Genomic DNA, 22,618 nt, shown 5'->3' on the forward strand with positions numbered 1-22,618 from the left:
ATAGCTCGGACATGTCACCCTGCGATTTTGATGTGTTTGGTCCCCTGAAAAAAACATCTGAATGGGAAGCGCTTCAACTCGAACGGCGAACTCAAGAACGCTGTGAAGGATTGGGTCTCGTCACGGCCACATGAATTCTGGGAACAAGGAATCCTTCGGCTCGTTAATCAATGGGATCGTTGTGCTCAAGCCTATGGTGTATACTTTGAATAAAGTCTTCATTTATACCCACAGTGTCGTTTCGTACCTTTTCACTTGAACACCCCTTGTAAAAGTTGAAAGTATAAGTAATATCATTTTAAATAATAATATGTAAATAAATAAGTAAACAATACTATTTTAAATATCACAAATCATACTGAATTATCACAATTGAACCATGTAATTAATGAGAAGATATAAAATATATTGATGCAAAATTTTTTTAAACAACTTTTAACTTTATGCAGTTTTTAGTTTGTCTCAAATTGTCATAAATTTTGATGTACAGTTACTTGTAAAAGTACTTATGCAGATGCGTGCGTACCTTTGAGCAATATTCAGATAAGTTTAACGCATTTATAGCAATGAAATTCGATACACAAATAATCTTAATAGTGACTCAAAATATCTAAAATTCCAAATTTTAAAATTAGGTGTGGAAAAATTTTATTGAATATTGTGTGTTGTTTTGATTGATTATACTCATAGTGCTCATTTTTTAGAAGAAATAAATGTCGATGCATCATCGGATAGAACGAATAACTGTCGTTAGAATGAGATTTCTGAGCATCTAACAGAAGTTACTGCATATTAAGAAATTGTTAGATTATAATTGACTTTTCTCCAAAAAAACTTGAAAATTAAGTTTCTACAGCGGATATTTTAATTCCGTTTTTTTTTTTTTTTTTTTTTTTTTAATAATTTGTTGAGACAGTGACTGGAATATTTTTTTCAGATTTTAAAATAAGAATGATCAAAATACTTTTTTGCATTGATTTTTAATTAACTGTTTTCCTGACGAGTTGAAGATTTTCTTCGTAGATCTCCAATAAAAAAAGGATTTAAAGATTTTATTTCTTCACTTGAGCTATTATTAGTTGAGCTTGTCATACATCTTTCTTATCTTTATCCGGCAAGGAGAAAAAAAATAAGAATTAATGTTCCTGAAATCATTAAAATTATTTTTATAGGATTTAAATTCTAATTGCAAGATTTGCAGCTTACTTTTTGACTTTATTCTCTCTTTCTCTTTTCTAAACATGTCTCTGTTCTCAATTATTTGTTTCGTTTTTAAATATCGTCTGCAGTTCCATACGCGATGTCATAGCCATGAAGAAAAACATAAAAAGTTAATGCAATTGTGCAACGGATTAACAAAGGCTTTATTTCCACTCACAAATCACTTAGGATTCGTTTTTAATATTACGTCCTCAGTTCACAAAATAGTGACTTATTTTTAATTGCAGAATTACTTCCAGATAAAAATAACGATTAGACAATTCTAAAATATATTCAAGTAGTGCTATAACTTTCAAGCCAAAGTTTGTCTTTACAAATTATTTTTCTGATTATTTTTCAAATGAGTAGCAAGCTGTATTTCATTGTTCTTTAAAAAAATTAAAGCCATGGAATTATAAAATGCTCTTACATTTTAAAAAAGTTCAAAAATATTTCATTTTATATTTTCAATACAATATTTAATTCAATCAAACTTTTCATTGTGTTTCAAATCATCATATGCTTATGATTAAACAGAATCAAAATATTTTTTTACTTGATACTAAATTTCAATATCAAACAATTTTAATAACTTTTTCTATTTGTATGTATTTTTTTACTTTTTTGTATTTTCAGATACAATCAATAACCACTAAGTTACATGTATCATTAGATGATTACAATTGTGGCAAAACAAAAATTATTCTACCTAATGTTCTTAAATATTTATTAAATGCTGAACAAACAATACTTTTTCTTCAAAAAGAACAAACGATCTACAAGAAAATCGTTTTCTCTTTAACGGTGTAATTCGTAAAAGAACTTCTTTTGTTTCTTCTGATTGGCCTAATAGTACAATTCCCGCCTGTTTGCAGTAGCATTGATCGGTTTCCTAGGAAATGAACGGATCTTGCGTTTTTTTCTATTTTTCTTTCCCTTCTTATTCTTTACATGATCTTATCAATGCATCAACATGACAGACCTTCTTTCTTTACAGAGACATACAGGAAGAACTTCAGAATGCCTTTGAAGATAGGTGGTGAAAGGTAAGAAATTTTGCTTTTTGCATTTCATTTTACTATCGTTTATTTGTATAATACAAGTTGCCGATGTGTCTCAAATTTCTTATATTTTAAAACAAAATTTCAAAGTTGTAATCGCACAATTTAAAAAAAAAAAAATTAATGCAAGCAACACATTTTTAGAAAAATACAAATGTCAAATTAACATTAAAAATATAAATGACAATAAATTGAATCAGCTTATGTAACTTACTATCACATGGTAAATATCATGCATGGTATCTAATATAAGTTTTCTTAAATTGAATTGTTTCACGTTTTGCCTCTTCTGTATAGTGTCGGATTTCCAATTTGGCAATCTAAACAGCTGTTTAAGGCTGCCATTCTGAGATGTGGTCGCAATTAAGTTTTTAAAAGTTTTAAGTTTTTAAGTCTTTGAAATATGAAATTAAATTGACCATCTTATTAAAAGAGAGATCTCATAATATGTATTGCCCAGGGCCACATACTTAAATTCACCATTGATCCTGCAAAAAATATTTTGAAGTTCAAAGGAAAGTTAATGTACTGAATATTCCGTATTTATGTGAACATGTATTGACACGTCGTACATTATATAAAATATCGATAAAATCTGCTTTTTTGCAGCGCATGAATTAATAAAGCTTCCCCCAGGGCAAAAATGTAAGCAACTTGACAACATTGGCTTCAGCTAATTGACATCGTGCGAAGTAAGGATTTAATAAGATTAAAAATGAATTGAACTACAAACATAATCTATACTTATAATAAAGCTCAATGTGTGTGTGTGTGTGTGTGTGTGTGTGTGTGTTGGCGCTCTACAGGCCAGGTCATTTGACATACAGCTATCAAATTTGGTACATGTATACCTTAGAGGTCGGGAATGTGCACCTGGGGTCCCTTTTTTGAAATTTTAATTATTAATTAAAAACTAACTTTCCCGCCAAAAAAATCTTCCATTTTCTCCACCGCCAACTTTTCCGCCAAAAAAAAAAATCTTCCATTTTCCCCACCGCCAAATGAGTAAGGCTTCCGTTTTTTTTTCTCCCAACAGTAATGAGGCTAGGGTTAACATTTTTCGGCGGATTATTTCAAACGCTTCTGTTTATTTTCTTAATGTTTTATGCATTTAAAATTAAACATTGTTAATTAATCGATCTATCAGATTCATTCTGAAGTATTTTTGAATTAAAATAACACAGAATAAAGGAAATTAAAAGTTTCTAATCTGCATAGCGAAAAATTCACGCATTTGCGTTACCGTAACGGGCACTGGAAATTCACGCATGTGCATTGTGTTCTGATTGTTGACAATATTATCAACGGATGATTCTTGATTTAAATTATTTTTATATTAGTTGCATGCTTTTGTAATTAAATTGTATTTATGTTAGTTATATATTTTTTGTATATGCTTATAATTTTAAGTACATCGTTTTTTAAGTACTTTTTTTAAACCTGTGTTCGACCGATTATTTTAAACGATTCGTTTTATTTTCTTAGTGTTTGATGCATTTAAAATTAAACATTGTTAATTAATGGATCTGCTCATGATGAATCTGAGAAAATTTTGTTGACAAATTCTTGTAATATTACATAAATTAAGAAAGATATTCTTTAGTACCCATAAAGTTTAAACGCTCAGTGACTCTGTTATTAGTAATCATATTATAAAAAAATGCTTTGTTTCAGTAAAAAATATTATGATATTAATTGCAGATTAATTCTTTCCACTTTAATTTAAAGCATAAATTCTACGGGAGCTGACAGAAAATTAGAGAGATAATATTACATTATGACTGAAGGCCTTTATAATATTATGAGTGAATTATATGACTATCAAAATTAGAAGTTTTTAAATATTTTGATGAAGAATCTATTAAAGTAGCGTAAAATATTTAATTATTAAAATTTAAACGAACCGGCTGGTTCGATTATTAAAATTTAAAGATTGGCGAACCGGCTGGTCGCTAAAGGCGGCTAGTTAATTATAAGTGAAAAGGAAAAATATATGAGTAAAACAGAAATAAGAATGAAAATAGAAGAAAATCCTCTTTATTTTACACTTGAATTTTTTTTTTGAGTGGTTAGTGAAAATTCGATAATTAGGTGAGTATTCCAGTATTTTTAGAAAACCACATTGGAAACGATAATTTCATACCTTTTCCAAAATTTGAATAAATCGAATTTTTAACGAACACTTTGTTTTTGAAACATTCTATCGTTTCTTATACAGAGCCATAAATATCATACTTTCTTATCAGTATTTTATTCTGATTCTTTTAAATTTTCGAATCAACTAAGTTGTTGTAACTGCAATAAGAGTAATATATATATATATATATATATATATATATATATATATATATATATATATATTGTAAATATGTTGTGAATGATTTAATTACTACTTAACACAGAATTATTCAAATTTTGTGAAAATTATAGTTAGAAATGATCAATTAAGATTGATTCACTTTTGTTAGAAATAATTTTTTTCTTTAGAATTTATTATATTAAGAGTTTTAATGATAGTTCAGAGTTGTTAGATAGTTGTTGTTAAGAGTTGTTTTTGATATTATAAAAGATTGTTCATTTACAAGATATTTATCGATTTATTTGAGGCCATTGAGTATTTTTAATTAATTAAGATATAATATTTATTGGTTTATTCCTCCATTTATGTGTTATTTTATAACATCCTATGCATTTGTAGACACTCTACAGGGCAACAAATGCTAATAAGTTTAATATAATGCCGTGTTTACACTCGACCAGTTATAAGACGTCCAGTAAGCAGCGCATGAGCAGAAAGGGACAGATTTATGTTTGTCGCAATTTCATAAAATAGATACAGGCATTCCATGCTTGGTTATAAATTGCCATTTTGACGTCCCTGAATTTTTCTTTTTTATTGCGTATCGTATTAAAATGATGAGCGTCTTTCCCTTGATTTAGGCGTCCCGGGTTCGAGTCCTGGTTCGGACATGGTTGTTCTCTATACTGTGTTCTATCTGTGAGGTGCGTGAATGAGCCCCCCTGTGAAAAGGGGTTGTGCAAGCAAGTGTGTGCGTGTTTCTTCTTCATATGAGCTAGAAATCCGACTTCTGTCCTCGGGGGCTCAGGGGTCTTTACCTTCAGAAGTTACTGTGCAAAAACTTGGCTTAAAATAGTCATGGCTTTTTAATGATAACAATTTAAATGTTGTGCAAATTCTTGTCGGAATTTCGACAAGAAATATTTATTGCATAGTAAATATTTTTATTGTTCAAAGAAATTCAAATTCTTTTCATTATTCTATCAAATATTTAATCGTTTGATTTCCTTTCATTGTATAAAGTTAAGAATAAAAGATTCCGCTAAGTATGTACTCAATTACCTGCGTATTAGGAATAAAAATAATAAAATTACAATACAGAAACACAACCAGCTATTGGTAGATATATTATCCACAAAATTATGTTTCTAATGTTATTATTATGCCATAGGGCTTGATTTTTTGGGATGGCTTATTTACATGTACACATATTATGAGACCTGAATCCATTTGGAAGATTCATTTACACAGCAAATAGAAAAAGTGCAGGGCTATTAAACTTAAAAGGCTTTAATATTTATCACCATATGATGCCTAAAAAAATTTGTCTCAGGCAGTAATGAACATCAGGTCAAACTTACGAGATTTAAGTAAAATTAAAAGTAACTAACTACTGTACCTACTGTTGTTAACTACAGTAAAAGTAACTACTGTACCCACTGTTGTTAACTACAGTAAAAGTAACTGCTGTACCTACTGAAATTAAAAGTAACTACTGTTGTTCACCAAAAGCATATAGAAGTTTGTAATCTTCTGAAAATCTGTGAGTATCATTCAAAAAATATGGTAAACGAAGAAAACTCTTAAATACGAGAATAAAAATGTAAGTAAAAAAATATTATATAGTAATTCTAACTATTTATTACTTATAAATTTCTTCTAAAATTTGAAAATTCTGTTGAAATTCAAATCACCAAATTTAAATACGTCTTTACAAAATGTAAAGATGATAAAATGTAAAAGCATAATTTCAGTTCTCTGTTATTTCAAAAAATGTATTCGAATTTTCACTGGTCACAAGCATTTGGCAAATAGTTAATTCGTCGCACCGATAGTATTAAAATATTATAAATATTTAGTTGTAGTTCTGTAAATATTATTGATCTTTTATGCAAATATTATCTTGTACGGCAAATATATAAGAAAATGAAAATCATCTACGTCATTGTATACTAGAACGAAATGATTCCATAACAAACTGAAGCAATATATACCAAATCATCTATTAATGCAAAAATAAACATATTCCGTAAGATGACTTTTTAAGTTAATATTCGCGTGCTGTCTAGGGTACTAAACCTTCGCGTGTTGTTATGTTATTATTTGATGAAACAATAAAATCGATATGAGTTTTACAGTAAGCCACTGGCTCTTGCATTAAAACCTATTTTCAGACAAAAAAAATTTCATACGTTATTTAAATGCTGTGAAAAAAGTATTTGACGGGGATTTGGGAGACGGGGATCTTTCCAAGATAAAATGAAATAATGTGTCATTTTGACTTCTTCAAAGTGGTCCTTTGCCTTTGTATTTAACCATGCCAAATGAAGAAGAGATTCCTGTTTTTAACCGTTTGCGTCCAAAATAAATTAATAAATAAAAATTGAAGGGCCGAGGTGGTCTGGTGGTAAGGTATCAGCTTGTGAGCCGTAGGGTTTTAAATTCGAGACCCCATATTACCGAAGAACCTCCGTGTAAAGGAGTCTGTTGTACGATAAATCCGTCAGGGCCAAACGTCCTCCCGTTGGTGTGGTGTGGAGAGGAAGGGGGGGTGCCAGCTCAGGTGTCGTCCTCGTCATCTGACCGCCGTTCAAAATGACGAGGTCCATCCCAAAATAGCCCTAGTGTTGCTTTAAAAAAACGCGACGTTAATATAACTAAACTAAACTAAACCAAAATTTGAAACAGATTTACATTTTGGATGTTAAAATTACAATTATGCATAACATTTCAGTTATCTAACTTCTTGTATTTTGTAATGATCGACTTCAAATGCCCAAGGTAAAACAGAAAGACAGACAGTCACACGATGATGAACTGCATCCAAATTTGATGGAAATCTGAAACTTTGGTGCTAAATTCTTATTCCAAATTTCATTCATCTTGCTTGCTATGCTTTTAAGTTCATACAAATGAAGAAATAATATTCCTCTAATCGATTTCATATCAAATTACAATTGATGTCTATAAGTTTGGTAAAAAGATCATATGAAATTTCTTTCGTCCCACTGCTTGATAGACAATCATAAGTCTGTGGTGAATAGCATATAAGCCAGTTAACAACTATGCTACACGAGCATATGCTTTTGTATCATGGTTATGTTACTGGACTGCGAACCACAAGGTCCTAGGTTCTATCCACGCTCATTCCAATCCCCTAAAAGTCTATAAATGCTTTTTTCATACTTAAAGAGGTTTGAAACGTGGAGATTCTTTAAAATTTCATTGTTAATTTTTGTCGATTACAGTGCTGGCTCCCTTACTGCTTTGTATTTCAGAATGTAAGCGAATTATTCCATATTGTGTGTGAGGCATGTTAGGAGTTGAAAGTATGAATTCTATTAGCATTTGCTGTATTAAAGTGTGTTAACATAAGTTTTTTTTGGTGCGGGACAGAAAAACAATACTTGCTCCAAAAATATGATGTCAAAAAAAAAAAGGAAGTATAAAGACTAATCACAAAATACTCACCCGATTTTGAAATTAATTTCATAATATATAATCTCAAAATCGGATGAGTATTTTGTAATTAGTTTTAAAAAATTATAGAAATGACATAATAACCTTCAGTTCTATGGACGCGGGAAAGAAAAAAAAAATTCTTTTACACTACGTTTTTTTTTTTTTTTTTTTTTCCTTGTGAATCATCATATGCAGCGGAATTTTTTCCCCGCGTTTAACAGTCAAATGAAAGAAAAGATAGGATTGATCAGTATGGCGCTCACTGCTTGGCTCTTTCCATGTGAATTAGCAAATATTCCAATTCTCTTGTGTGTCATTTTATTCATTGAACTTGCATTAAATATACTGAATACGTGCCACTATTGCTAAATGAACTCCAGAGCAATATAATCAAAGTTTTTGTGAATATTGACAGGATCATGCTTCAATGTCCTTCGGAATGAACTGGTGTACCTGAAGATGTGTGTTAAGTCACGAAGGGAAGACATCTAATACTTTTGTAGTTATTTGAAAAAAAAAAAAATGAAAATTTGTCTCTTTTCTATGAGGAATAATTTTTTTCAGAGTTTATGTAATGTAGTGAATTTATTTTTTGAAATGTAGTGAATTAACACTTGATAATTATTTTTTGTAGTTTTCTGTATTTCCAAAATAGTCCGAATCATAATCCAGTTTACGTCTTTACCTGAATGATTAAATTACAAACTGAAGTCTCTTAATAATTCCTTTCAAAATTAAGTAATTCATTGTTTGATTACCTGAATTTTTTTTTTTCAGAAGTACTCTCATTTGTTTTTATGATATACTTCAATAAAAAGCATTTTCAAAATAAAAGATGCGAGTTTTCTTTGTTATATTCAATTATGCTAATCTATATCCAAATTACTTTTAAATACAAATCTTTATCTATCTTTTTGATAATTCGTTGATATTGTCAAAAGACCTATTATCTATGGAAATAAGCTTTAGTTTGTTTTCTACTTATATGAAAATTTTGAACAATGATGTATTTTAAAAAGCGCCAGACAGGTCAGTATAAAGTTATCAATTCTGTTATATAAATGGCGAAATTATATTTTACCTGCCACAATTTTCTTATAATCGGAAATGCAATTTACCATTGAAACCAAAATTGTTTTTATTCTTTCAGTTGATCCTATTACATAAACACATAACAGTTTCTTAATTTTCCAGGTCAAATACTTTGATTTTGATTTTTTATTTGATCTGATTCTCTCCAAACATTAAATTTTATTTATTAGTTTTTTAGACAGGGATAAATATATTTATTCAGTTGCAGATACGCCTTAACCCCTTGAAAAACGAAAAAAAATCCAAATTAGTTAGATATGGTCAGTTTTGAAAGGCTTTCATATTTTCAAGTGGAAGAAAAGATCAAATAGATCTGTAAACATTAAAAAAATGAAATTGTGAAAAAAAAACCCAGAGATAACCACTTTTGCAGCCAAGCGACACAAATATATCACTGACTTACTTCTTAAAAATATCGTTTTATTGCCCTTAATTTATCACGTTATCCTTTATCTAAAATAACCTACTTTTAAAATTTCTCTGGAATGTAGATAATTTCTTTACTTACTTTTTTTGTCGAAATATTATAAAGGTTTAAATAATCATGCCTCGCTTTTATTAATAAAGCATCTTTAGAGCTTTTTTAATCATATCAGATTGTTCACCATCTTTTGGTTAATACATGGTTTTCCATGAATCAATTCGGAACTCAATTTTGATTATCTGCATCAATGGAATTTTCGAATATTTTAATCAATCTTCTGAAGATCCTTTTTATTTTAGGATAACTCATGTCCATATAGATTTATCAACAATGTGTTAAATGAATAACACAAAATTGCTGCTCATTGATTGTGACCATATTAAAAGGATAAACCTCGTCCAGCCTACGCATTCGGGGTTCCATGGTCTGTGATTTGACTTACCCGAGGTCATACTTGAGGTACTGTGATTCGTTGGAATCCGAACAATTGATGTATTCCCATTGAGTGTATACTATTATTTTCCCACTCCCTAGTTTTTAATATCCGAGTATTTGTCGATATTTCGCAAGATCCCCTGGCAGCGTTAAATTTTTGCCTTCCCACGATGGGAAGTAGACAGCGTTGTTGACAAGATATGCCACACAACAAGCCGTACGAATGACAGGGTAGAAGGCTCATGAACAGAACTCTTTCTTAGGAGACAGGCCTCGCCATCTTGTTCTTTTATGGGAAGTGAGAATCGGCATACTAATTCGGATCACTTTTCATTTACATTCCCATAATGCTCTTCCTTTTCTCAGCTGTCCTGGCGATCAATTTTGGGAAGCCGTATGCACTTACAGTCGTTTTTTTTAAAGTTGTATTGTATAATGCTCATTTTTTTCTTCTAGTGAATGATGTAAATCTCTCAGCAATAGTCAACAGAAATTAAGATTTAATTTTTCCTTTTCAAAAGGAAACTATTTTAAAGTCATAAATAAATAAATAAGAAAATTTCATGTAAATTATCAATAAATACAAAGAAATTTAGTAAAAATTTAATTTTTAATAATACATTTTAAGAAAATCTCTTAAGCCATAAGAATTTTTAACATTAATGTTGCTTGCAAATGATGAAGAATTGGAAACAAAAAGTACTTTGTGCTAAGTTTTCTCCCTTTAATATTTATATGCTCAATCCCACTTCAAGTAGTAATCCACAGAGAGAAAATACCTTATTTGGCTTCTTCAATCATCTTTCATACGTTTTTATGATATTTTAAATAATTTCTGATGATCATTATTTTCGCAAAGGATTTCTTAAGCATTAAATAATCTTAATAACAATGAATGCACAAAATAGAAATTACGCTACAAATGATTTTCTGTAAATCTATCTTTTCTAGTTGTTTGCAAACTACTCTTTGTTTGATCTAAGTTTATGTCAAAGGCATCTTGAAGAATTTTCCTATAAAAGTTTTTTTTTTTGCTGTGTTAAATCTATAGCTTTTATATTTACAGGATATAAGGCTCCTGATTTTCTCTTGAAATTGGAAGATATCTATCTTTAAAAAATTCATAAGATGAAATTATAAGAACATATTGGAGCTCATAGTAAATAATTTAAACTTAATCTTAGAATTAAATGCTATTAAAAATGTTTGAAATAAAAAAATGAATAAAAAATGTGAGGCAAAAATTCATATTTTAATCCCCCCCCCCAAAAAAAAAGAACGAATTGTTGCAAAATGAAGAAATGACATTATGCTTGCTTTAATATTCACTAAAGAATTGATATTTTTAAATATAAATATTTGACAAATAGCTACCTGGATCGAAGAAATAATTTAATTGTCACAAATTTCCTGCCGGAAAAACTCAAAATAACAGTCCTTTAAATACTATCGACACTACAAATTTCCCTTAAATTTCCTTTTTATTGAAAACAACATGCATCTTTAATAACTCAGCAACTATTTATCACAAGTATAATAACGGAGGTTTTTATCCAATGCATTTTATTTTCCTGCATGTTAAATAAAATATTTTAAAAATGCAACCTTTCGTTTTCAGCTTGTGCTAGATGATCATGTCTTCGAAGAAACATCTCTTGTACTAGAGAAGATGGGGTGTGGAGCGTCCAAAAGCGCCAACGCGAGAAATGATTCCAATATCGATGAAGTAGAAGCCGTTACGACCAGTGTCACTCAAATCAGAGACATGGCACCTGCTGAAGTGGCCGATACCGGGGGTGAGTGATGGATTGTTATTTTATGTTCGATAAAAATGAAAAATCTACGTTCTGTAGCGAGTTGCAATTGAAGTTAACAGTACTTAAAAAGCTCTAAGTCAACCTATCATTTTTTAATAAAAAAAGCAATGCATTTTTCAAAGAGTTTTGAAGTTTTGGAAGAATTTAAAGAAGTTACACAACTTTCATTTCAAATATTGTGATTCAAATGGCAAAAAGTTATTTCTGTTAGCACAAAAATATTGTCAGATGTATGTAAGCCTATGAATATTTGAATGCTATTGTTCATACTTCGGGGATTCCTTTATCATGCAATTTTTTTTTTGTTTAAAATGAAGCTGCAATTGTAATTTTATGAATCTGCATCCTTAATTTCATCATTCGGAAGAATTCTCTATTTTAAGTCATATAATTTAATAATATGAGAAAAAATTAATGTTTTAAAATCCTTAAAAAAAAAAAAAAAAAAAAGTCGCCAAATTGGTTAGTTTCAAGATACTTTAATGTTCTGGCAATCGTGTTCTTTTTTTCCATTCACAAATGCCCCTATTCAAGCTCATTATCATTCACACTACATCTTGTACGTATACTCATGTGTTGCATCCCACATTATTCCTATGTAATAGTTGAGATGTCTTGTGTGCTTTCTTGGTAAAGCAAACAATAAAGCATGCAGCTTTCTTATTTAAATCTGCATGCGACTATCTGCATTAATATTGGCCAACTACAAACAGCAAAACGTTTGATATTTGGTTATATATTTCATGTATTGAGAACAAGAGTTTATAATTGTTTTTAATTGGAAATCACAAAATGACGCATATAAATTGTGATTTTGACATACGACTTTTTGCATTTTGAATCACGATATTTAGTTTCCCTGTGCATAATATCATTTACTACTGTTTATTGAATTTAAATGTTCTTCTAGCGTAAATACATTACTAATATTGTGCGATATTGGTTAATTTATTTGCTTATTAATGTTCGTTATGCACCTCTTATATTGCACTGTAGTTTGTTATTTTGAACTGTGGTCAGTTGAAAATAGCATCACTTGAGATAGCATTTTATTTTCTTAACTTCAATAAACAGCAATGATATTCATGTCATCAAATTTAAGGTACAGTGGAGAGCACGCATAGAGGAATCATCAAGGAAATATTTTATTGAACCTACAACTTTTAGATTCTATACTTAGAAGGGGAAATGATTTTCCGATTTTATATCAATGATCTTAAGATTAAAAATAAAACCACTTAACGAAATAATATGTATGTACATTTATAATATTGGTTTTATTTTTCTAAGATAAAAAGCACTGATTACGGCAAGCAAATCTAAACAACAGCTTCTACAGAGATATCATCTCTGATCCTAGAAGGGAGGGACAAACAAAACTTGCATTGGCCGGGAACCGGAACTGGGTCGTCAGCGTGATAGGGCGAGCATCTCTGAACCACCGATGTTGCATCGCAGTTTTTCGAAGTATAAGTTTCTATGAAAGACAAATGCCTTCTTTTCCTTTTAGACTTCGACAAATGGAGTTACCAATAATATCATGTATAAAATGGAATGTAAAATTTAAGTAATTCACCTAATTACATAGAAAGCATTCAGAGTTGACTAGAAATACGAGGGGAACACAGCATGGTTAAATTCTAGATTTTTGAAAATTGACTTAAATATGTGTTTTCAAAATGTCAGAACTTTATTATATGGATTGATGGAACTGAAGGACTGCTACATCATATATAAGCATATTTTGTTTGAAACAGAATGCAGGTTGGAAGACATTGAAGAGACATTTTACATTTTTAAATTCATTTTAATCTATCTCGGGAAGACAATTTATTTACCAGAGGCGAGGACAGAAAACGTGAACAACAGCGCGAAACAAAAGCAGAAGTAAGGAAGGGACGAAACAAATGATCACTAGTCTTATATAACATGGGATTTCCGGCCACGTGTTGATTGAATACCCGTGTTGACCTTGGACAAGGGCAACGGAGGGATCACTTTCAGTCGCCACGTGGAACTGATGACGCATCATTTTTACACAGTTTCAGTTGAATTAATTAAACAGAAAGTGGAATTGGATCAGGAAATAAGAGAATGAAATTACTATGGGCTAAATTAAGTTAAAGCTTTGGAAATTAATTTGGTTTAAATTAAAGGTTAAAAATATCATTATATATATATATGTCTGGATTAGCGATGTTCAATTAAGATTTTTTAATTAGTGGACTCGTGTATTTAATTCATTGAATATTTAAAGTTCTCCATTTTATATTTGGGATTTTTTATATTTAACCTAGCACTTAAAATATGCCTACGCAAAGATCTAAGTATTTATTTATACTTCTATGAAAATAGGTAATATTGTAAAAAATAAGAAAATAAAATGTTTTTTTTTTCGATAATTTAATTTCACTTTTTCTGACGTTATATGCCTCGAGCATTAATTTTAAACACTAGACCTCAATCCCTAAATATTAAATTCTGACCCCAACCATTAATTTTAAATATTGTGCACCAATTTCATTTTGACCTGCAATTTCTACTGTTTTCTGGAATTATTTTTTATTATTGTTGTCGTTTCAAATTCGGCTGCTTCTTCATTTAACTTTATATCTGTAAATCTGTCCGTTAATACGAGTAAGGTACGTATTAAAAATACCAATTTATGTCAAAGAATGAGAAATTTTTAAAGACAAATCTTGCAAATTAGTTCGAATAAATTATTTAAAAAGTTTATGATTAAATTTTAGGCTTCTAGCAAGAATATAAAACATGAAATGATTCAATAGCATGAATACAATTTAAAAAATATGATACTTTATTTCTTATTGATAAAATTCACTATTAACTTACAAAAAACAAGAACAATTACTACAAAATGCTTTCAAGATATAAAAATAACTACATCATTTTAATGGTAGAAAAAAAAAATCAAAACGCAGAATATCAGCAACAATATAAACCCAGATCACTATTTCCTATGAGTATATTAATCAAAAATCAAAAGTGAGAAATGAAAGTTTTCAATCTTATTGTTATTTTCTCAGAAAATGTTTGAAACATTTTCTTCAAATGAAGAGAGCGTAAGTAAGTAAAGTGCTTCCAAAGTCCTTGATTCAAATGAAAATGATTTCAAGAATAGTAAGATAAAGTAATTTCAACTATTTCAGGTAATAAATGAAAATTTCGTACAATGAATCTGTGTCAAAAAGCTCAGGGTTTTGTTCTTTCTAATGTTGATGTCCATGATGATGATGTCCATGATGGTGATGATGGCCATGATGATGATCATGTCCGTGATGATGATCATGATGTTCATGGTGATGATGGTCGTGATGGTGGTCATGATGATGATCGTGGTGATGATCATGATGCTCATGATGATGGTGGTCATGATGTTCGTGATGACCATGATGATGGTCATGATGATCATGATGATGATGCTTTGGTTCTGTAATAGGATTTCCAGACACACACTGGAGAATGACAACCAAAGCAACGAGGAACAAGAAAGCAGTAGCAGTCTTCATGATGTCTAAAGATATGTAGTTATAATGAAACGAAGGTTTCAGTTAGCGACTAAATTCGAGTCAGTGAATTATTTGGAACATATTTTCAAGCAATATATACTTATTTAGAAAAGATATTTCAAAATCAACGTGCTTGAATGTGCCAAGATATCTCTCTTGGGCCTATTTCCGATTAACAATTGAATAAAAGAATCAATAGAGAACTACCTTGAACTTTAAATGCTATAAAAAGAAAGTATTTTTTGTGTTCCAGTTATAACAATCTTTCTTTCTTTTTATTTTTAAAAAAAATCTAATCATGGTTGTTGCAAATCTTCAAGATGCGCACCATTGGTAACGGCACTAAATCAAAGAAACAACTACAACAACAAAAATTTGACAACCGAAACTGGCACAAAGCCGTTGATGTCAAATCTTTTGTTACATAGTGGAAAAAGGAATGAGTTAGATAACTTGCATTGAAATCGAAACATTGTTACTTAATACTTACGTAATTTTATTACAAAAATGGGCTTCTTTTATTTTTTGAGCTTGATGAATTGATTGAGTTATTATTTTCTAAAAAAAAAGGATTCGTTTAAAATAACTTATTTTTAATATGAACTTGTCTATCTGAATTTCTTATGCAATAATTTTTTTTTTGAATTTTAAATCGAAGCTCAGAATTATAGCTTTATTCTTTTTGCGATAAATGCGATCCAAAATATTTTAATGGGATTTTTTTTGGTTGAACATTGTCTAATTCTTTGAAAAATATTTTTGTATATGTTTGACTTGATATCAAGAATTTGGATTTATATTTTCTAAATGCTCGAATACTCGAAGACGTTAGTGGATTTTGGTCTTTCCCGGTCGCTGGCTCAAATCTGTCAGTCCATAATGTTTGAGAAATTTCGTACCGACACTTTTCACACACATTCTTTAAAACTCCATTTAGATTCTTACATTTTATCTAAGTGATATCTTACAGAACAATAGCAATGAAAATGTCTAAGACTGATTTCTCTTTCATTTCAATCTGCTCCAAATTAAAAAGAGTGTAAAGCGTACCACAACATATAAATATATTTTTATTGATATATATACTATTATTTTCACAATATAAGATATTACAAGTTATAGATGAGAAAATGAAATATATATTATATGAAAAGCACTACATGTCGTGTACTTTCACAACCTTGGCTCTGACAAGCCCTATGAGCACAAAATGCCAACAAAATTGTAATGATATCTTCGCGATATTGGTTGGCATCATGGAATATCGTACCATATCTTGTGATAAAAGGAAACAGACCAGATATATAGTAAATCTTAGAAATTGTAACCAGATTATATCAGCACATTAAAAATCGAAATTTTTTTTATATAAGTCTTATTAGAAATAATTAATTCAGGGGGGGGGATACATTATTCGATAGCAGAGAAAAATCAGTATTTTCAAGATTAAAGTTCTGAGTTATAAATGATATAAAAATTAAAATACTTGATTATGAATATATGCATAAAAATGATTTTAGTAATTAATTATTGAATATGAACCTTTTTTTTTGTTTAACATTCAGAAAAATAGTATTTTATAATACCATGTGAAAAAGTTAATGATTAATTCGTATGAAATTTGTAAGAAATTTGAAATAAAAGAGTATGTCAAGATTCTAAAATTGCACAATCGAAACATTTCATACAAAATGAACGAAAGACTTAAAAAATTCATATGAAAACCTTTGCGGGTGTAAAAGTTTTTTTCTTTTTTTTGATTCCGGCGTTTATTTTGTCAGCTTTGCTTCCATGTAAAGATATTATGTTACAATTCACTTTTTTCTACACAGACTCTCACATTAAAAACTCCTAAAGAATATTAAATTTGTGTTATTTAGGGCATTTATTTCATGTCTTTGTGAAATATGATAATTATCTTTAAGTGAGTGAAACGGATTTTGAGAAATATGTAACAGTTTCCGAGATATCGCCGAAAGTTCCTAAGACTCATATAACATTGGAAAATTTTTTCAAAACTTCATAACTTTCGAAATTATTATCAGAAGTTCATAAAATTTTATTGAGAAGTTAATTTTATGACTACAGATCGATTTGCCAAAAAAAAAAAAAAAAAAAAAAATGATAGCCGTAATGGAAAAACGTTGCGATAGTAGTTAATTAAATTTGTTAATTAGTTTGTTCTTTGGAAAACGCCTATTCACTCGAATCATTTTTGAGGCACAACATTTATGAAAATGCTACAATAAATTTTAAAAAGTTACAAAGTTTTTTTTTCTTCTTTTGCAACAATGGTACAAAATATTCAGACTTAAATTAATGCAATTTTTAAAAAATTCAGATTTCAAAGTATTAAAGAATCTTTTCTGCATAGTCTGTTTAATGTAATGTTGGCAAACGATTTCTTGAAGCATGAGTTTCAATGAAAATTTATGTAAAAATCTGTAGTATTATAAGATGGCTTCCCAACATTATAATAGAATGTTTTAAAACCTTGTTGAAAAAGAAAAAATATTTTATCTTGTGAAACACAGCCCAAATCTGATATTGCTCCAGCAATGAATAAAATCATCTAGCTGTAGATATTTGCATTTGGTAATGAATATCTGCACAAATGAAATCTTTGTGCAGATATTCACCTCTGAAGTTCTTTGTACCAAAATAAACTTTTTGCTATTTAATAATTCATCTACAGTGTCGTATAATGATTACATTTGGGAGGGGTCTTCTCAAAGTTCTCGAATTAAATCAAACCATTGCAAAGATTAATAGCACTGTCTTGTTCCCCTCCAAATGGGTTTCTAGGACGGAATAACCGTCACCCTACTTTCTTCCTTTATGGCACGCGCCCAGAGTGCCTCTGAACCAACCTTCGCGTGACTAATCAGTCCTGGACAATTCCTCAAGGTTGCGTGAGGAAAAAAAATCTGTTAAATGGAACCAAAAACAATATCTCTTGCTGAGTGCAGTGATCTGTTTGTACAGGATATTCGTAGAAAGCAAAAGCGCAGGTGTGTTTACGCGAAACCAAAGGGTTGTTTCCTGGAATACAGTGTTCTTAAAACAAATGTTTGCTTGAATTGAGAAATGTTAGTTTATGAGCATTGATAACAACTTTAATGTTCAGCATCAGCGTTTTAGTGATTTGGGGCTATATGAAGAATATTTATTTATTTTGCTATATTTGATATTTGCATATATGGTTTCACAACACCGCTTCCAAACTTAGGAGAAGTGTAGAGTTCTTAAAGTCGCAGGCTGATAAACATTATTGTTGTGAGGAGAACGGAGAGAATAAATACTCTTTCTGCTAGTACTATTTCTACTATGTTAATGAAAATAAGTACATTTTCAGAATGTAAACAAAAATTTTGACTTTTAATGTAGCTTTTACAAAGGGTATTTTAAATATTATGAAATAGTCTTGCATGAATTTGGAATGCCGTGACAGTTACGTAGACGCAAACGAAATTATCATAATCCTTGCCTACCTACTTTTCAGATAAGCCTGGAAAAAGAAAGAAGTGAAGTTATGAAGAAATAACGGCTATGTACGGACCATAAGTCCGCTTTAACTATATTCAATAATAGCATTTCAGTATTGAAGAACATTATAACTGAAAAAAATAGCTTCTTGACACTGGAAAAAAATTTTACTGTCCACCGACAGTTCAACATTCGGATACTTTGTCCACTAAAACATTTTAGACATATATATCTACTAAATACCCCTTAATAATGGCTAACTGCAAGGGTTTATGTGTCGTGGAATCCTCAGGTGCTTTCTGTTATTTTATGCCACGTCGTAAGCCAGCGCCTATAACCATTGTTTCCACATTGTCTTCTTTTATTCTAACCCATCGTTATGATTTTATTCGGCCATTTGAATTTCTAAAGAAGTTTACACAGCTGTAGGAAAAATCTTATTAACATCAATTCGTTTATATCATCTTTACATACTTGATTGTTTGCTATAAATGAAACCCAAGGGAGCGGTCCAGGAAACTTTATTCCATAACCTCCAATAAAGGTTTTTATCCCCATTCTGCCGTATAAAATTATGAACCTTGGGTAATTATTTCATAGCCTAATGAATGGTAGCTGCAAAATATAGATCTTTGGTGTGAATGTAGCATTTTCACTGAATTTATCGCGATAACATGTCTTTTTCCGGTCGACTGAAATTTTTTTCTCCCAAAATTTGACATTACTGTTGTAGTTACAAGATAACATATCGAAATCCATGGATTTACATCATCATGTTTAGATGAATGCGAAAATACAGAGCGACAAATGCCTAGGATTTGACGGATTTGGTTCAAAATTTGATAAATATCTAGATGTTAAACCTATATACCAAATTGTCTTTATCTAGTTCTTTGTGCTTTACAGTAGTGGAATTCATTTGTATAATTGAAAAATAAGACAAGGTTTCCTCTAAATGGATTTCTTTCCCAATTTGATAAGGCTGCGGTGGCCTGGTTTCAAGGTCTCGGCTTGTGAGCCGTAGGGTTTCAAGTTCGAGACCTGATTCCACCGAAGAACAGTCGTGTAAGGGGGGGTCTGTTGCACGTTAAATCCGTCATGCCAAACGTCCTTCCGCTGGTGTGGTGTGATGTGGAGAGGGGGTGCTAGCTCAGGTGTCGTTATAGTCATCTGACCGCGGTTCAAAATGACGAGGTCCGTCCCAAAATAGCCTAGTGTTGCTTTACTACGGGACGTTAATATAACTAAACTAAGCTAAACTATCCCAATTTGATAGATATCTATAAATTTCGTTTAAACTCCATCAGTCTAGCTAAGCATTTTTGAATTATCGTTCTCATAGACAGACAGACATAATGCCAGAATTGTGCTGTTTGGAATCAGGAATGTCTCTGAAACGTGTAGATTTTATCAAAATCTCTAATTCGAGTTTTTTAGATGATTGCGATACTTCCATTATATTTTGTATACGACAAAGTGTAAAAGCGATAACTGATACCTTATCTGTTGAATGTGTGCATGTTCATGGAATTTTATAATTTGACCCATGATTCTAAATTCTAATACTAACAGGAGAAGAGTCGAATAGTGAGAAGTACGGTATCTCTACGGTAAATAAAGAATTTTGAGGCAGAGTATATGTGGTCACCTTTCTAAAGAATGGAATTTCCTTTTTTTTTCCCCTGACACAATTAAAAAAAAAAATTAACTGCACTTTTTCGTCCTGAAAGTACTTTGAAAATCGAAAAAGTAAAGTTGAAATATGGAGATACCCTTCAAATAGATAAATTTTTGTAACTCAACAAAATTGTGTTGTTAGTTGTTGCTATTATAGAAAAATATTTCTTTATTTTTAGACGCATCCCGTTCAGAGAATTTCGAATAAAAACAAACGCTGTATTTCTTTAAATCACCAAGATATCAAAACTAGACAAATTTATATTTCTAATATATTCAATTCTTCTATTATATTTAATTTAATCAGAGCCCTTAAAAATAAGCTAATATTATTAGCAGAAGCAGATATTATTAGAACTAAGCAGATATTATTTATTGGTAAATTTAAAATTCTATAATTAAATTAGCGCTTTATATTATACTTTCTCCATTATCAATAGACGATTAGAGTCTCACAAGCCTTTATAAAACATTATAACTGATCTTGAACAATTTACACTTTTTAATTTTAAATTCAAATGTACCTACATAGAAATTATGAATATTTATTTTTCATATTGTAGAAGGAATATGAAAGATTTCTTAATAGAAGAACAGCAGAAATAGATAATAAATCATTATTAAAAATATTCAAATCACTATTACGATTTGAGTCTTAAAAGTTTCTATAAAAAGTAATATTACTAAACTTTTTATGTCGTTTTCTTAGCTCAATATATTTACCTAAAAAAATGATTTTTTTTTTGTGAAACTTAATATTACTGCTGAGCATGAGTTGCGAAACCTTTTTTAATTCTTAATGAATATACTTTGCCGTGTACGCGATTTAATTTAAACAACTGAAGAATTTCTAGGAAAAAATGCAAACGATAATTTAAAGAAATGTTTTCCGAACTCTTTTTTGATAAATATAATTTCATTAAAATTATTTTCTTCCAACTATGAGCGTTATTTTGTCACTCAACTAAATCTGTCTAGTTCCGTATAAATTTTACGGATTAAAAGAATCTAATGTTCCATCCTTTTGGTAATTAGAGAAATTTTATTTATAGTATTTTGTTGATACTAAATGCTAATGCAACATACTTATTTAAAAATTATGAATGCTTCTTTTCGATATCATAAAAAAGATAAAGATATTCGTATTGTAAGATAATCCCTTGCACGGATCAGATTCATGCAAATTTGTAATCATCATATTCATCATTCTGACTGAATGATCTTGATGTTTGATCATACGAATTGTACATCGGAATATTGAAAGCTGATCGAATATTTCGGCCTGCTGTACAAACAAGATACGCTTTTATGGGCTACGTGAGTATTTTGTTTACATATTTCGTTTATGAACTCAACATAGATAATATATTAGTTTTGTAAGTAAGACTTGAAACCTAAAAATTTTTTTCATTCATAAATAACTACTTACTAATATAATTTATGTTAGAATTCCGTCAGAGAATGATTTGGCCGACTTTTATAAATAGAAAATATGGAGATTTATTATGTGAAAAAGATATTATAATTTGTTTTCCAATATTGATAAGAGATAAGCCAGAAGCAATAAAAACAGGTTATGCTTTTTCTATTTTTAATATTTAATTTACTGATAAGAAATATGATAATGAATCCTGCAATGAAAGTATTATAGTTAATAAAACAGAATAATGCATTTTGGATTTCTGTTTTAGAATCAAAATTTGTTATTTAGAATCAAATTTCTGTTATTGGAATCAAAATTTGCCACACGATTTTATAAATAAAATTACATATCAAATTTCATTTATCTGTGTCGATGCATTTTTTAATTATTGTGTTTATTTGCATGTGAAAGCATAGACCGACAGATGGTAAATCTCTTATAGGATTTGGTTCCAAATTCGATACGAATTTCACTTTAGATACTGAATTTGAGAACCAAATGTTATCTTTCTATCTCCTTCTGTTTTGCAGTTATAATTTTCTATTCTCGGCCAATCTTACAGACAAATTTCTTACGAATGGATTTTGCCCTAATTTTAATAAATATTTACAAATATTAATTCAAAGAAAACCTTTTTTTAGTTATTGTATTTACAAACAGACAGACGAATATTAATATAACGGAATAAATTCTAAATATGTGTTTTTAAGAT

General features: G+C 29.8%; 1 protein-coding gene across 5 annotated transcripts in view; it reads left to right on the forward strand.

Annotated features, from left to right (window-relative positions):
* Positions 1 to 22,618, forward strand: part of LOC129983575 (uncharacterized) — a 146,092-nt gene that overhangs the window by 92,725 nt on the left and 30,749 nt on the right. For 4 of the 5 annotated variants that reach the window (XM_056093103.1, XM_056093105.1, XM_056093106.1 and 1 more), the window contains exons 2-3: positions 2,198 to 2,246; positions 11,592 to 11,769. In XM_056093103.1, the coding sequence (XP_055949078.1) occupies positions 11,643 to 11,769 (127 nt within the window). In that variant the 5' untranslated portion in view covers positions 2,198 to 2,246; positions 11,592 to 11,642. Of the gene's footprint in view, positions 1 to 2,197; positions 2,247 to 2,870; positions 2,954 to 11,591; positions 11,770 to 22,618 lie in introns of all 5 variants that reach the window. The other variant, XM_056093104.1, reaches the window with a different exon arrangement.

Source organism: Argiope bruennichi, chromosome 9 (assembly GCF_947563725.1).
Source record: "Argiope bruennichi chromosome 9, qqArgBrue1.1, whole genome shotgun sequence".
NCBI lineage: Eukaryota > Metazoa > Arthropoda > Arachnida > Araneae > Araneidae > Argiope > Argiope bruennichi.